This window comes from Simochromis diagramma, unplaced genomic scaffold (assembly GCF_900408965.1).
Source record: "Simochromis diagramma unplaced genomic scaffold, fSimDia1.1 OVJJ01000486.1, whole genome shotgun sequence".
NCBI lineage: Eukaryota > Metazoa > Chordata > Actinopteri > Cichliformes > Cichlidae > Simochromis > Simochromis diagramma.
The window spans coordinates 1,681,715-1,698,124 of NW_024387047.1; the positions used below are offsets into that span (position 1 = coordinate 1,681,715).

Consider the following 16,410-nt stretch of genomic DNA (forward strand, 5'->3'; position numbering starts at 1 on the left):
ATAAAAAGTATCTACAGTTTTGTGAAAAAGTGTTTGTCCCCTTCCTGATTTCAATTAAATGCTTCAGACACAAAATGCAGTTTCTAAATTGGAGTGTTTATCACTAAGGGGGAAAAAAAAAAAAAATCGAAATCTACACGGTCCTGTGTGAAAAAGTGATTACCCCCTAAAACTAATAACTGGTTCGGTCGCACTTTGCAGCAACAACTGCAACCAAGCATTTGTGATAAATGGCAATGAATCTTTCGCAGTGCTGTGGAGGAATTTTGGCGCCTCATCTTTGCAGAATTGTTACAATTCAGCCACATTGGAGGGTTTGAGCATGAACCACCTTTTTAAGATCTTAATCGGATTCAGGTCACGACTCTGATGTGGCCACTTCAAAGTCTTCATTTTGTTTTTCTTAATCCAATCAGAGGTGACTTGCTGGTGTGTTTTGGATCATTGTCCTGCTGCAGAATCCAAGTGTGTTTGAGCTCAAACAGATGTTCGGACATTCTCCCTTCAGGATGTTTTGATAGACAGCAGAAATTATGGCTCCATTCACCACAGCAGGTCTCCCAGGTGCTAAGGCAGCAAAACAGCCCCAGACCATCACACTACCATAACCATAGTTTAATGCTGAAATAAAATACAGGGCCATGTAGGTTTGGATTTGTCCACCTTAATAATAAACATTCATTTAGAAACTGCATTTTGTGTTTACGTGTGTTATCTTTGTCTAATATTTACAACTCCTTGATCATCTGAAACAATTAAGTGTGAAAAACATAAATAGGAAAAAAACTGTCTTTTAAAAAAATTCCCATATTAGTTCTGCTCTACGCTACCGGACACAGACTCCAGATGTCATGCTGGAGCCACTCTTCCTGTTTGGGGGTTGCAGTTCCTACTGCTGCTATGACCACTGGGACCCTTGGGACTACTTTGAATGTCACCTTCTACATATTTCTGATGTTACTAACAGCCACATCTATAGCAAACCCTTAATAGCGGGTCAATCTCTGCCTCAGGTGGATTTAATGTCTACTGTATGCTGGCTAAATGAAAAGGTAAAAGTGACTTATTTAAATTGCACAACAAGTAGCTGCAATGTAAGCCGCAATCAAATGTAATTGTCAACCCATCCTTTTCACAAAATGAGAAATCTGTGTTGTTCTCCTGAACCAAAAAAAAACAAACAAACTTAAAGCGACCTCTGTCTAACCTTCCCCGTAGCTCATCTGCTCACTGACGTCAGAAAATAACATGTCAGAGCATGGCAGAAGTTAACTAGGTTGCCACAGCTGGCTGCTAGAACATGTACAACATTGGTAAGTACTGTGGACACTGCAGGGAGGACACTCATGACTAACACAGGCAAATAAGGTTAAAAATCAGCAGCCTTCCTCCAAGGCGACCGCGCTGCTCTCTTGTGACATTTTTAGGCCAATCACTGGGCTCATCACCGAGGGTTTGCAAGATGCACTTTGATGGATTGTTGATTCCAGTAACACTGAAATCATTTGTGGTTTATACACAAACACAATCCAACTAATTTACTCACAGCAGAACAACGAGAGCATGCTACACAGGCAGGGGGAAAAGCATGCATGCATTCAGAGATGACAAAAGACCACTGCACTCTATCAAGTTCTCTTTTTACTGGCTTTCTAAAGAAGTTAAAAAAAAAACAGAACTTCGAGCAGTAGGATTTGCAAGCATCAACAAGGCTGTTTGACATTACACAATCTCTTTTTCCCCCTCTCAGACTTTCAGAAATGGTAGGAAGCTGTTGTATCACATCTCTTGCTAACAGAAGATCTGGCTTCAAATATGGAAACGCAGTTGTTCAAGCAGGAGACTTTAATATTGAACTCAAGGACAAAGGTTTTTGTACTTTTGATGTCAAACATGTTTGTAAAGTTCTGTAAAGTCAAGTCACTTACTATCACTTACTATTCCTTTAGCCTCCTGGAAGAACAGACCACCTTCCAAGTTCACAAGTCAGAATTTTCTCCACTTGAGATGTTACAAATAAATAACTATTAAGCATTAAGCTACAATTGCACTGCTCACAACTTAATGTGAAGGACAGAGCCACAGCACGCTGCTAACAGGAAGGTTGGAGCTAAAGCTGTGGATAGGGTCAGCAAAAACACACACCAGACAGCCCTTTATCACAACTACTGAAGTCACTTTCTTGGTCTCAAAGCCACCAGATTCCACTGAGTAAACAGTTAAAACACACAAGTTGAAACCTGAAGACTGGGCCAAGAAATATTTGAAGACAGATTTTTCAAAGGTTTTATAGACTGATGAGATGAGAGTGACTCTTGATGGACCAGATGGATGGGCCTGTGGCTGCATCAATAATGGACACAGAGCTCCACTTCGACTCGGACACCAGCAAGGTGGAGGTGGGGTACCGGTATGGGCTGGTATTGTTAAAGATGAGCTGGTTGGACCTTTTCGGGGTGAAGATGGCTCGAAAATCAACTCCAAAACCTACTGCCAGTTTTTAGAAGACACTTTCTACAAGCAGTGGTACAGGAAAAAGTCTGCATCTTTTAAGAAGACCATGATTTTTATGCAGTACAATGCTCCATCGCATGCATCGAAGTACTCCAGTACATGGGTAGCCGGTAAACGCCTTCAGGATGAAAAGATAATGACATGGCCTAGGTCAGGAAGGAGGCCTAAACCCGTGAGAACCTGTGGGCCTTGCTTAAACGGGAGATTTACAGTGTAGGGAAACAGTACACGTCTCTGAACAGTGTCTGGGAGGCTGAGAGTTGTTTTATTATTCTCACTTTAACATTTGCAAACAAACTAGTGAGATGGGAAAATGTTCATTTTTAAAATTAATTGCATAATTCACTTTTACATTCTTAAACATTCGGGTTTAGGTTCATTAACATTTTGGACTGACTGTCCTTGATCCATAATGAAATTAATGCTCAAAAATACAACTTTAATAATTGTGCACACAGTGTATGTGTGTGCACTATAAGCCAATATAAGTATATAAGTATAAGCGAACTGCAGCTAACATGAATAGATGATCAGGAACAAGTGTGACCACCTCAATAAAAGCAGAAAATCTGGCACTTTGCTGGTCTGCAATATCCAGGTATGTGTCAACACAATGCCACAATCTTCCCAGACAATTCACCCCAAGGTCAGATCATGCGTTCTCAGACAAATTGCAAAAAACTCGAGAGTCACATCTCTGATTCAGTCAGCATGTTAAATGTTAAAAGTTCATGACAGTACAATCAGGAACGGCTTGTTTGGAAGGGCTGCCTGGGGAAAGCCTCCTCCTTCTGCGGCAGCATAGCTTATATGCTTACATATCTGGAAACGGGACAGCAACCTCCTTTAATATACAAAAAAATAAATAAAAATCATGGCTGGCTTGTTCTGTATTGAGCCTGAGTTTGTCCCTTGCCTGATAGAAGGCACATAAACAAGTGGAACAGCATCAGCTGCTCACCCTCATGTCTGCCAACATGAGCCTTACATTTGTCAGAGAAAAGCAACCTTCGTCTTCACAGTGTGTTTATCTGTAAATACAAAGCCCTCGAGTCAATACTGTGATGTAATAATAACATTACAGAAATGACACAAAGCAATTTCAATCGTTACAAAAACGCTCTTCACTCAAACTAGCGAGGCTACAATCTGACAGCAGGCAGACAAAATGAACAACAAAAAGTTTCAGCACAAAGGAAACACTCTGAAATATAAAAACCAAGCAGTGCTTTAATTCACACTGGCTTGTTCACAGCAGGCTTCCTCTGGTGCATATTTATTCCATTGCAATGTCTAAGTTTCCCTCATTCGCTTCTGTTTCTCAGTTTATGCATTTTTCCCCCCTTTGTCCCACTCGCCTCTTGCCTCTCTCACACACTCTGTGTTGTCTCTGGCTTTCTCTGAAGCATTGCCAGCAGCCAGACTGTGATCTAGGATCTGTTTCTGCCACCCACGCAGACGGCTTGGCTTTTATATGCAAATTAATTATTAAAAACAACTCATTATCACTTTAAGCAGTTTCGCGCAGATGGAGAACGAAGAGGAGAGGGCGGGCTACAGTAACCCTGAGCTACAGTTGGCGTATGCACACGTGTGCTCGTGCATTGGAATGACTTTAAGGCATCCACTGGTTTGATTTATGGATTGGACACACAGCACCCAGAAACATTTTGTGTCATTCTGTCACTGCAGTTGCATCATCACACTGTATTATTATTATTGTTTTTATTTATCTATGTATTTTAAACAGCATGCTGGAGGTGCAGGTGATGGATGTGATGCTGTTGCAGCAAAGATTGCATCCTTCTGAATTCCACACAGTCCACCACAATTGTTGCATCAGAGTCTCTGTTTTTATCTATTTTGTTTCAGACAGGACTCAATTTTAAATAAAGAGGTGAGCATATCTGCAAGTACTGCGTGTGAGGCAAAGCTCAGAGTTAAGATCGATTAGATCAGACTGATCTAATCGATCTTACAGTTTCACAGACTTTGTCTACTGTCAATGATTTAACTAATATGGTCATGTCAGGCGCACAGCTCTGACTATGAGCTCAGAAGCCCCGCCCATCTGCTGTTCAAACAGGCAGTCAATCAAAAGAAAGTTGGCTTAAAAGGAGGCAGGAAAGGAGCTAAAAAAGCACGTTTAATAGATACAGTGGTGTGAAAAAGCCCCCTTCTTGATTTCCCATTTTTGTATGTTTGACAGACTTAAATGCTTCAGATTGTCAAACAAATGTAAATATTAGACAAAAATAACACATGTAAACACAAAAATGGGAAATCAGTAAGGGGGCACTCTAAACTGAAGGTATCAAGGTCCGGCATAAGTTAAAAAAGGATTACTCAAAAATGTGAATCATGTAAATCTACTCTAAAGGAGTTGTAGAACAAAAAAAATGAATTAGCTGATGTAATAAAGAAACTATTTTGTTGCAAAAAATCATTCAGATCCTTAAAAATGGAGCTTATCCAAAAACCAGGTGGTAGTTCTTCAGTTAGGTAGTTTACTTCCTTGACAGACTGCATCTATTAGTCTAATATTCCATCTTTCATTGTTTTACACCTCTCACCTATTGGCTTAAAAATTTAACAAAAAAAGCTCACGCAGTAATAGTTCAGCGGCCTCAGCTGTAAAGCTTTCATCACATAGGCTCAGCACGCCTGAATTTTTCTAGACATTCCCTGACAGCGCTGCATGTGAACCAGCAAATGTCAGATTTAATCTGATCTAAAGTTTTAAAGTCGTTCATTGGATCAGGTAGTTTAACCTTCTGAGCTCTCTACTACAAAGTGCACGTAATGTCTGTGCCAGTGTGAGAATAGTGCAGGAAACCTTCAGAAGTGATACAACACTTGGACCAAATTCTTTCAACACTCTTCCCGCACAACTCCAAGCCAAACCTAAAAAAAACAACAACATATACTCATTTGGTTTGTTTACAACCCGATAATCCTTTGGACAGACGAGACTAAAGTGTAGATATTTGGCCATAATGCAAAGCAACACCGCTGAAGACAACCAAACACAGAATATCGACACAAACACCTCATACATAGCACACTGGTGGAAGTTGCTGACGTTTGAAAAGTATCTAATGTCTTTGCGTTACCCAAATGAGCATCAGTATTGAATATAGATTATATACAGTATTCCGTTGTGGTCCAAAGTTTACATGCATACACTTACCAGCACAAATTGTCATGGAGCTGTTGATGATTTCTTTTTCAGTGCAGATTGATTGTACAGTTTGAACTGGATTTTCTCTAATCCACAAAGGTCAAATAAAAACATACACTGACTTTTGCACAGTCTTTGAATAAGTGGTGCTGAGGGTTCTACAATGTCTTTAACTTGACAAGGAAACAGATTTATTAGCTTCTTGTTAGTAATTGTAACTGACAACAAACGGGCATTTCTCTTTGCCGACATAGACAGGATTTGTTTGACAGCACTAATTTAACTGACCAATACTCAGAACAATGGCAAACTCCAAGGAACTCAGTGAGAATCTAAGAAGGAGAATTGTAGATTTACACAAGGTGGGAGGGTCTCTTTGAGCAACTGCAGATTCCAAAATCATCAGTTCAAACAAACATACAACTCATTGTGTGTTTTCAAACCTAAGAACACTATATCCACTGTTGAGCATGGTAGTGGTAGCATCATCCTCTAGGGCTGTTTTGAATAGCCAGTGAAATTAAAGTTATTTGAGATTATACTTACTTCAGTACCAAAATACATCAGGAGGAGGATAGCCTTTGAAAAGGCAGAGCGATGAAAGTTACCCAGTGTGTTAAATACAGTATATCAAAGGTAATACATTATGACACCACCATTTGAAACTTTAAAATAAACTCTAGCACACTTTGACAATTTGGCAGGTATTTCTGCTTAAAATCCAACTTTGGTCAGATTCTAACATAAAACATGAGCCTATGAAAAGCATTGATGTTAAGAAAAGTCCAATTTTAGTGTTTCACTAAACCATGACATGTAAGCTAGCGTTAACTAGCTAATTCAAATCTGTCCAAAAGTTATGAGATTATTTCTGTTGCTAAATTGCTAAAGATGGCTAGTTACAAGTTAGCCTAACAATTCGTATGTCCAATACTGGAGTTTTATTTGTAGAAGTGAATGTAACTTTGCAGAAAGCATGTAGACATTTTGTGCTGTTGTTGTTTATGGATAATAACAACTGCCAGTTCGCTCCTTTTTTTGTCCTTTTTTTGGGAGTATACAAGGTGATACATATGTGAACACAGACACACAGTCTGACTGCATCACACCAATTTCTGTGGAGTTTCACACCGCCCTTCACGGAGTAACTCACAGTACAGAAACAGCCCACTCACTGAAACATGCAGAGATGCACGCACCTCTGATATCTCTGTGGAAACAAGACAAGGATATGTGCACTCATCCGCCCACAAACACACCTACACCATCATGTCCTTTTTCTCCCTTCACCCACACAGAGCTTCAGTCGTGACACTGACACACACACACATACACATAAACACAGTTATCTACTTACTGATAAAGACCTGTATGAGAAGATAACAGTGTTTTTGAAAGGTTATTCTCCAACTGTGTTCAGCAACTCTTTGTATTGGATCCAGCAAGACTATTGTTTGGGTTGAAAAAGATTTTTTGCTTAGCAAACATCCTTTTTACAACAGATTAAAGTGCACAAAAGGTCAGTGGCAGTTTAATAAAAAAAAAAAAAAAAAAAAACCCAACTAATTTTTCAGGCTGAGTGAAAGATAAGTGCACTGAAAGAAACTGAGGTTCTGGCATGAAAAGTTCCTACTGGAAGGCATTCACAAGTCTTGTGCGAGGAAGAGATGCCAAACATGATGAGTAACACATTTTAACTTTAAACACGGCAGCTGCCAAACACTATTTGTTGCAGGTTTTAGCCTTTCAGAAATCATTGGTTTCTCAGGAAAAGGAAAGGGATGGGGAAAAAATCCTATTTCATGATTAAAGAAAACTTTGGCATGCAGTGTTTGCTGCTGTTAAAGCTTCTTTTTTTTTTTTTTTTATTAAAGAGGGAAAAAAGGTAGGTTTCCCCAAAAAAAAAAAGCAAAGCTCAAGGGACAGAAAAGCCGTCATTTTACATTTATGTTGCTTTCTGTCTTAAGCACATCAATCAAAGAGCCACCAAGCAACCACTCACACTGAGGTTACATGAAATCGCCTCCAACCGTGGCAGCGCTGCATGGAACCACAACAATAACATACACTCACAAACTGTAAAACACAAACAGTGTTGTTGATACTCACTTGAGCTGTGGCCGAAGCCTCTTTGTTGTAGTACTTTTTCCTCTCATACTTGTCCCGGATAAAGACTTCCACTGCTCTGAAGGTCGGGGTTAAGGACTGAAGCCGTGCACAAAGGTATCCAAGTGGACAATACTTACACACGCCACATGAGACGCATCATAGAGAAACAGCACGCACCGAGTGTACACGGGAATTCTGCGCAGCAAAGGTGGGAGTAGTAGTAAAACTTGCAGGGGAAGAAAAAGTCTTTTCAATCCTTGTTTTTGTTTTGTTTTTTTAAATCGTATGCATACATGTTTTATGTTCCAGCAACTACTGAAACTGAGATTTTGTTAAATAATATTTAATAATCCCCCAAAATAAGGATCCAAGGATATTTCAAGATAGTTGGTTAAACTTGCTTCTAGAAAAACTTTCACAACGTGCACTCATAAGCTTTATGATATGTATTCTGTGGAATAGTCGTCAACTTGAATACACTGAGATTAGAGATGTAGATAATGTGTGGTGACGAACGTTCCTGTCTGTTCAAAAGCTTTATGTTTATCTTTAATTGACAATGACCTCAAGAGGCTGCTAGAATTACAGCATGTGTGTCAGGATCAAAAGCAGACGCTGATGTAGAGCCTTGAAACAAGGTTAAGTGGATGATTGTAGGAGTGAGCAATTAAAAAAACTCTTAACATAGACTAGCATCAGTACTGATGCCAGTGCCAATGCATGCTACAGACAATTGTGTCTATATTTGTCAGAAGCACAAGATTCAACGTTTCAGTGAGGGAGGAAACGTTTAGATTTTCTACATTCGGATCATCCCAATGTGCTAAAAGAAAAACAGAATCCTGTTAGATAAATTAAAATGAAATATTTGGCAGAATTTATGTACTGGGAAAATGTCAACCTCAGTGATGAGCAATCGATAATAATAAGATGTAATTATGTCTGCTGTTTTCAATTAGTGGGATGATGATCGGCTGTACTTTACTTGTTGAACAGCAATCTCTTAAATCTGGTCTTCACAACATATATTTCAGAAAGACTCTTTGCCTGAAGAAACGAGGCTACATTGGCTTCAGAAAAAGAGCTGATGTTGCTCATGATGCTACAAAAACATTTCTACAACAATCTGAAGGTTAAGCAACAACTGACCTGGGCACACTGGGTATACCGGGACACAGAACCATCTTTATAGGTTCAGGAATCATCTCTAAAGTGTACAAAACTAAGCTACAAGCAAGACTTGCTCCCTCCAAGAGCAAGTAAAAGTCAAGCTGTACAATGCTCATGGGACCACCATTGGGATAACACGAAACAACAAGACAGTGAAAATCACAAGGAGGCTGTTAGAAGGGTTTTTGACCAAAACACAACTTTTTGATTCATTCGACAATCGTTAGAGTTACAGAAAACACTTCATTGCAGCATAAGAACCTTATCTATGTTATAAAACTCAGAGGCGACAGAAGTATAACAGATTCAACCTGTGAGCTGTATTCGTGCAGGGACAGCTAGTCATCGGGGAAGGAACAGTTAATTTTTTAACTATATCAGCAAGTTCTAAAGGAAAACAGCGAGACGCATATCTGTGAGGTGAATCTTAAGAGAAAGTGAGTCATGCAAAAAAGGTAAAAGAAGACTAAAGTTAATGTTCTGGAAGATTCCACTCAAAATCATCACCTCAAGAAAAGAGTTCAAGGTGTTCTGTACAGAGGATTTTATTAGCAGAAACACTAGCTGCAGTTTTTGCTACAACTTACATTGAAACCAAAGGTTTGTACACTTTTGCCCCTTAGAAATATGTGAGATGAGAGGCCAGGTAACAGAAGCGTCACATCTCAGAATAATAATACTGATCACTTATTCTTTTATATTGACCATTATCCCTAAATCTGACATCACATTGGGAGATTAGCAGCAGTAACTATGTCGAACACTTTGTGTAAAGGTAAAAACAATTATGCAATTGCTTGATTTAATCAATCTATCAGAGGATTGTTGATGTAAATCAAAGGATTTCATATTTACTGCACTGCTCACCTGTTTGAAATGATGCGTTCGCTAAAGTCTGCAGCAGAAATTTGCTCAGCGAGTAACCTGACGAGAAATTACAGCATCACAACTAAGTGAAAGTGTCAGAAAGAGTGAAGAGGGGCTTTGTCAGCTTTAAATCCTGATTAGACTGAGTGTTTGTAAAAGGGCCCGGCAGAAACTGGATCAATTGTATCGTAAACACGATGAGGCAGATCTAAAGTGAGCGCACCATTAGAAGATCGATGCCTGAACATTTGTTGACTGAGAGCTGAAGGGAAGCAAATTCATCAAAAAAGTGTTTTCTAAATAAAGAACACAAGACTCCAAATCAGTAAAAGTTACGTCAAGAAGGCTTTCTAGTAGTGGCCTCAGATGACAAGTCTTTAACCACTTCTGGGGCAGGAACACAAGGTTTGGGCTAAGACATTTGAAAAGTCCCCTTTGCTGACAATCGGCAGTTAAACGTTTGGGCCATGAACAGAAGGCTGTATGTCAGGAGAATAATAGACAGCGTAATACTGCAGAGGATTTCAGTTAATTGGAGTCGGACACCTGAATGAATCAGACAGCTGTTGGTCTCTCTCCTGATTTCCTCTGTCTAAATGTTGTCTTTAACAGTTTTCATAAAATCAGCCAAAGAAATGGGAACAAATTTTGCATTTTGGTGACAGACATGTAAAATCGCTTCTCTGCCAGGTTGTCTGTTCTGTGTAGATACAACAGTGGTTCATCCTGGGTCCAGTTTTATGCTCGAATGATTAACAGGTCACTTTTAAGTGGCTTAACAAACAAACTAACAAAAAAACGTTTATTTGAACATTGTCAGGTACACAGACTGGACTGAAAATGAGTGGGGAAAAAAAACAGCCTGAAAAAGATGCCTCAACACCACCTTAAAAGGTCAGCTCATTAGAAGCAAACTATAAAAAGAATTAAGGGTTGACTCGAGACTTTTGCACAGTACTGAATATTACGTTTGAAACACATACAGTATTTAAATGTATATACAATTTATCCATCCATCCATTTTCTTCCACTTTTCCAATTTGCTAGAATGTATCACTTTTGGGCATAGTTATAATGTTTCTCTTTTAAAAAGGGCAAAAAAAATTATATAAAAGAAAACAAAAACAAACTATTAACATGTCTGATTTCCAAGTGTGCGATGCTCGTCTCTCCATTTCATGATCACCAGGAAGTTTAATAAAAGACGCTCGGTCTAGACATGGATTTTGATTCTCTGCCACGCGCTGCGAGTGACATGACTTATAATGTTCACTCCATTTGATGGATCAGCAAACTTTTCCCAGATAAAAAGGGGGGCACACGAACAACTGAGGTAACAGGAGAGCACATTTACACTAAGAACCCCAACAATGTCAAAGGAAAAACACGCACACGACAGTGAGATAAGTGAGGATACACAAACAATCAACCCCACTCTCTCACTCTCTTTCCCTAAACGCACAAACCAACACAACTGCGTGCTGCTGTGCCGCAAATCCTGACGTTCTTATCTGCCTATTTCAGCAGTGACGCTTCTGTCGGATCAAGTAAAAGACTTTAGAAGATTGAAAAATGATGACCACCCGCACGAGTGGAGCTGCTAGATAGGCTGGAAGAGGAGGCCTGCTGTGGTTGCATCTCAAACACACTGCAGAGCAGAACTAGGATGCTGCACTGAGATACCAACCATGGCACCCACGGCTGTAGTGGATAAATGTGTGGCCTGGTGACACGGTGGTTAGGCACACGTGACCACAAATCTCATGAAAGACCGATAAAACACACCAAAGGGGGCAGGGATTCTGACATAAGGGCGACTGCTGTTCTTTGACATAAAATCAAAGTCTGGGTCACAATTAAACTCATTTCATATTTATAACACTGTAATACTGGGGACTATTTTACCAAGTATCAACAGAAAGACCTCATCTGCGCTACCCACATGCTGTTTCAATTTCTATTTTCAATTTCAAAACTTAATACTACAAAAATCACCACAAATTGCACATTTGATGCACCTGTTAGTTTCATATAATTCAGTTTTTTTCCACATTGATAACTAACAAAAAAAAGCTGGTCTAAGATTAAAACATTTAAAGTAAAAGCACATGTTCAAATGTGACTAACTTGATAAAATACTGCTGCATTACTGGTATTTTTATTTAAAACAGTATTTAAAACATTTTCTAAGACAACATTAATCTCAAATCCCATTTTAGTCCATACTTGTGTAAAACACGCCTGCATCTATGAATATCAATGCATTCAAACTCACACACACACACACACAAAATACAGAGACAGGACTCAAAGTCCATTTCGTCATTTACATACATAAGCACAGTAAACAGCAGGGCTGAGAAGCTGCGTGAGTATAAACAGAGGAGTACACACAGAAACAGCCACATTCAGGCGCGAGCTCCTCTAATCCTGGGTCTGTTATCTGCTGCTTTCAGCCAGCGGCGATGCTGTCAGAGCAACTAATGGACTTCAAAAGAGTGAAGAATGATGACCACCCGCACAAATGGGCCTGCCAGATACAAGATAGGGTATTAGAGGAACATTTCAAACAGGGAGATTATTTATTTTGGTCTGCTGGTGGAAATATGAACATATGCTGGTGTGTTAACCACACAGCTGTCTTGTCTTGTATCTTGGAAAAGGGCAAGCTGGAAAGCGCTGTTACAGCTCTGCGTATAAACACAAACTGCTCGATATGTCCTGGTTAAATGTGCGGAAAGATGCAGAAGTGGCAAGCCTCTGTGTGGAAATGATGTGTGGCGATGTGTGTGCAGCTGAAGCTCAAGCCTGATAACCACAATGAGTTCGATTTGAGATTGTAACGTCATAATGAAAAAGCACTCTGCATCTTTATCTTGTTGCTGTAAAGCTTTCTGACTTTTGATTATTTATCAGTATTTGCAGAAACACAAAAAATAAAATCACTTACAATATATTTAAACATTTTAGGGATTTGTAGTAAAAATAAATTGAACAGGTAACTGGCACAGTCAATTACTTACTAATTATAAAAACCACTTTTTTTTTTAAAATTTTTTCCTTATTGGGACATAAGGAATTTACTGTACAGTAAAAAAACAAAAAAAACAACAACTGCAAATTAAAATGTGCTGTAAATTCTGCATTTTCAATTCAAATCCAGTTATTTTTTTCTGCATCTCACATACATCAAAAAATGAGTATCGGCTGGTTAAAATATGAAAAAGCCGAGTCCAGCTCCAAATTTTAAACAAACCAATACTCAAACATTTTTTTTTTTTTGCATTTGTCCCAAATTACAGATTCTGACGATAAAGGCCAGGGAAAAATTTAATGTGTAAACACTGTCATAGATTTTAACGTGCGGGAGAAAAAAGGCTCAAAGTGGTTTGATGGACCACCTTCCAAAAAAATATTTCTTTAAAACGATTTGATATATGAAGCTAAAATTTCCCGGCAACCATTATATATTCAAACTTTATACCATAAAAGTTTTATGCATATTGGAGGGCAGAAGACTTGTGTTGATTTGAGACCTAATGGCCCAGTGTCTCCACTGTGCAGCCTGAACACAGCCCCACAGGTTCTTTAAAGGCCCATTTGATAAAGAAGCCGAGTGATGGAGTGTTGCGTCAGGTCACTTGCCCCATCACCTCAAATCCAAGTGATGCGGTTTGTGATGAGTGGAAGCGCAGAGTGAAGGAAAAGCAGCCAACAAGTGCTCGGCATATATGGGAACTCCTTTGAGACTGCTGGAAGAGCTCCAGGTGATGACTTCATGAAGCTGGCTGATGAATGGAGAGTTTACAAAGCAGTTATGAAACCAAAGACTGAAATATTTAAAGTTTTGTGCTTAATATAATGCGATATGTCCAAACCTTTGACCTGTATGGTGGTATAATGCATAAACTACTTATTTATGGTGACATTTAGAGTTTATATGTAGCTACATGATGACAGGAGCTTTTATATTTGCATGTAGATATCCCAACATGTGTGGCGAAACAGAGGCTTTTATATCTGTGTGTACTGAAGTTGGCAGTTTTAATGCATTTGTAATATGAAAGCAGTGATTACAGTGTTCTGTGAGAGCGATGCTTTATTTCAGTGCATCTGTTTTTACGACAATAGAGGCTGAGACTAATAAATAAAGAGTGAGGGAGACAGCAGGAGGAGGATACTGGTCCGTCTGTGGTCGCCTGAAGTTCTCCGGTAGGTGGGCTTCATACAGCTGTCTGGCCCTGGTGTTGCCCATGTCCACCATACTCTACGAGGAGGGGAGGAAGGAAAAAGAGCCGAGAGAGAAAAGACGGAAGAACTGTGTCATTAATACAGAAAAGGCAGTCGGTAAAACACATTTAAGACCTTGTCAAACACACACAGCGAGTTCTTTCATACTTCACATTTGCATTCAACTCAATTTGCTGCAGATTCCTTCCCACTCGCACACAAACACGCACATGCCAAGTGAAAGACACACTGGCCGTATGTGTCAGGGCTAAATTAAGAGGAGGGTGATGAATGGGGTGATGATAGGAGAAGTGGAGGAGACGGAGTCGGAATAATCAGCCATCCAGAATTAATTAGTCATTGAAAACAGTGATTAACATTCAGACTGAGCCCCGTTCCACTCGCACTCAGCTGATGGATCGGCACAGCACGGGAGAAACGCACAGGCGCACACCTTTCCCCTGCTACACACCAAGCGAGTACTGCTGTGTGAGCTTCACAGATGTACACAGACACACACAAACACAGAGTGTGAAATAAAATCAATGTGACATGCTAGTTATCCACAAAACACAGCTCCGCACTTACAAATTAGCATTAGGCTCTCTGTATTCCCTCTGCATGTGCATTTGCACACATGCTGCTGTGCATGTACTGCACATGGCTGCGTGTGTGTGTGTGTAAAAACACTGAATGCATTCTAAACAGTGGATTTCTGAGACTGTGTCAGTGCATACAGAGTGACCTTGCAGTATATGCATAACTTCACCTATCAAGGTAACCCTTAAAATGCACTTTTTGGGGAGGGGTACCATCTGGGTTTTTTGCATTTGCTCATGCCAACATGTCTTAGGGCCGTTTATTTATTCTTTTTTTGGCTCAGCCAGCTCTAAATACAATACATACAATACAATACATATAATAGTATAATACATCTTTTTCTTTTTGCTGCTCTCTTCAGGGGTCGCCACAGCAGATTATCTGCCTCCGAGCATCCTCCACTCTCACACCAACCTCCTCCTTCACCACCTTCTCTGCGGTCTCCATTCCTCCTTTCCTGACATCTTTAATGTCCTTTGCCCAGAAGGATAATAGTTGTTTATGAAAAATGGATTATACACAATAAAATATAAAAAACAAAACAATTAAAGGTTTTTAAACACACAGCAAATGTGTGTACAGAAAGAAATGAGAATGTCAGTGAGCTAGGACACTATATGAGGACTGTAGAATCCACTATGAAAACAGAACGCTGCATTAGGCCTTAGTGATGCATGTTGGCAAGACATTATTCATTTTAAATGTTATTATTAATTTTTCTGATAGAGCCCATACTTTATTGCGTCTGTTCTTGATTTTTGACAAACTTTAAAAGACAGCTGTTATATTGTCTCTGAAATGCTCGGAGGCAACTCAGGTGTGTTTAGCAACCTTAAGTATGCTTAAGTATAAAAAAAAAAGAAACATGCCAGTACATATAAAAGGAAAAGACTGAGGGTGTATTATTGCCAACTAGTTCTCTATTCCCACCCCTATTAAGCACCAGCAGCTCCTGTTTATGTTTGAAACATAAATGAACCAGATCACTGTTTGATAACTGTAATTAAAAAAAATCATAAGGATCATGTTTCGTATAATTTGGAGGTGGGTTTCTTGCCTTTGCCTGAATGAAAAATGAGAAGAAAGAAAAAAAAAAAAGACTCAAAAACCTAAATAATAAATCTTTCCTCCTGTTGTTTTTACTATTTTGACCATTTGCCTTGTTCCAAATGCTCTAATTTCAAATGTAAATCATCCTTGAAAGCAGAACAGGTGATTCTAGATACATATGCAGGCGCTGCACACGAGCAACAAGTGAAAACAATGAGTCTTATGGTTTTTGCTATTATTTGTGATCTTTACTACATAGATTTAAAACCTACATAAAGAAATACAGTGAGCTTTTGTTTGCAAGTGGCAGAGATCATTAAAAGAATTAAACAATAACAGATTACGGGGTACAAGTTATATCAATGCATTAAGAAGCCTTAAGAGCAGTACTAGTACGGGGAGCATCATTTGCATACCTGGATCTGCTCAGGTGTCCACTGATCCAAATTGACAGATTTGACTCTGGAGATGTGGACACCCAGGTTGCGGTGGATGCCGGCACAGCGGATACACATGAACACCCCGAGGTTCCATGACGCCCACCGAGGCCCTGAAATGGAAAAGAAGAAAAGAGGATATTTCCACTATGAATTACTCCGGTTGCAGTTTTATTGTAAAACTCCTGCTGTGTTGTTAGTTTAAGTGACTTGCTGCTGCATGCGAGTTGATCCCAATCATTTTCAACAATT

At 39.4% G+C, this 16,410-nt stretch overlaps 1 protein-coding gene across 3 annotated transcripts in view; it reads right to left on the reverse strand.

The window, feature by feature from the left end:
* LOC120741646 (stromal membrane-associated protein 1-like) overlaps positions 1-16,410 on the reverse strand; it is a 140,060-nt gene that overhangs the window by 101,101 nt on the left and 22,549 nt on the right. For all 3 annotated transcript variants that reach the window (XM_040044619.1, XM_040044620.1, XM_040044621.1), the window contains exons 2-4: positions 16,138-16,271; positions 14,023-14,108; positions 7,805-7,880 (exon numbers count right to left, since the gene is read on the reverse strand). In XM_040044619.1, the coding sequence (XP_039900553.1) occupies positions 7,805-7,880; positions 14,023-14,108; positions 16,138-16,271 (296 nt within the window). The remainder of the gene's footprint in view (positions 1-7,804; positions 7,881-14,022; positions 14,109-16,137; positions 16,272-16,410) is intronic.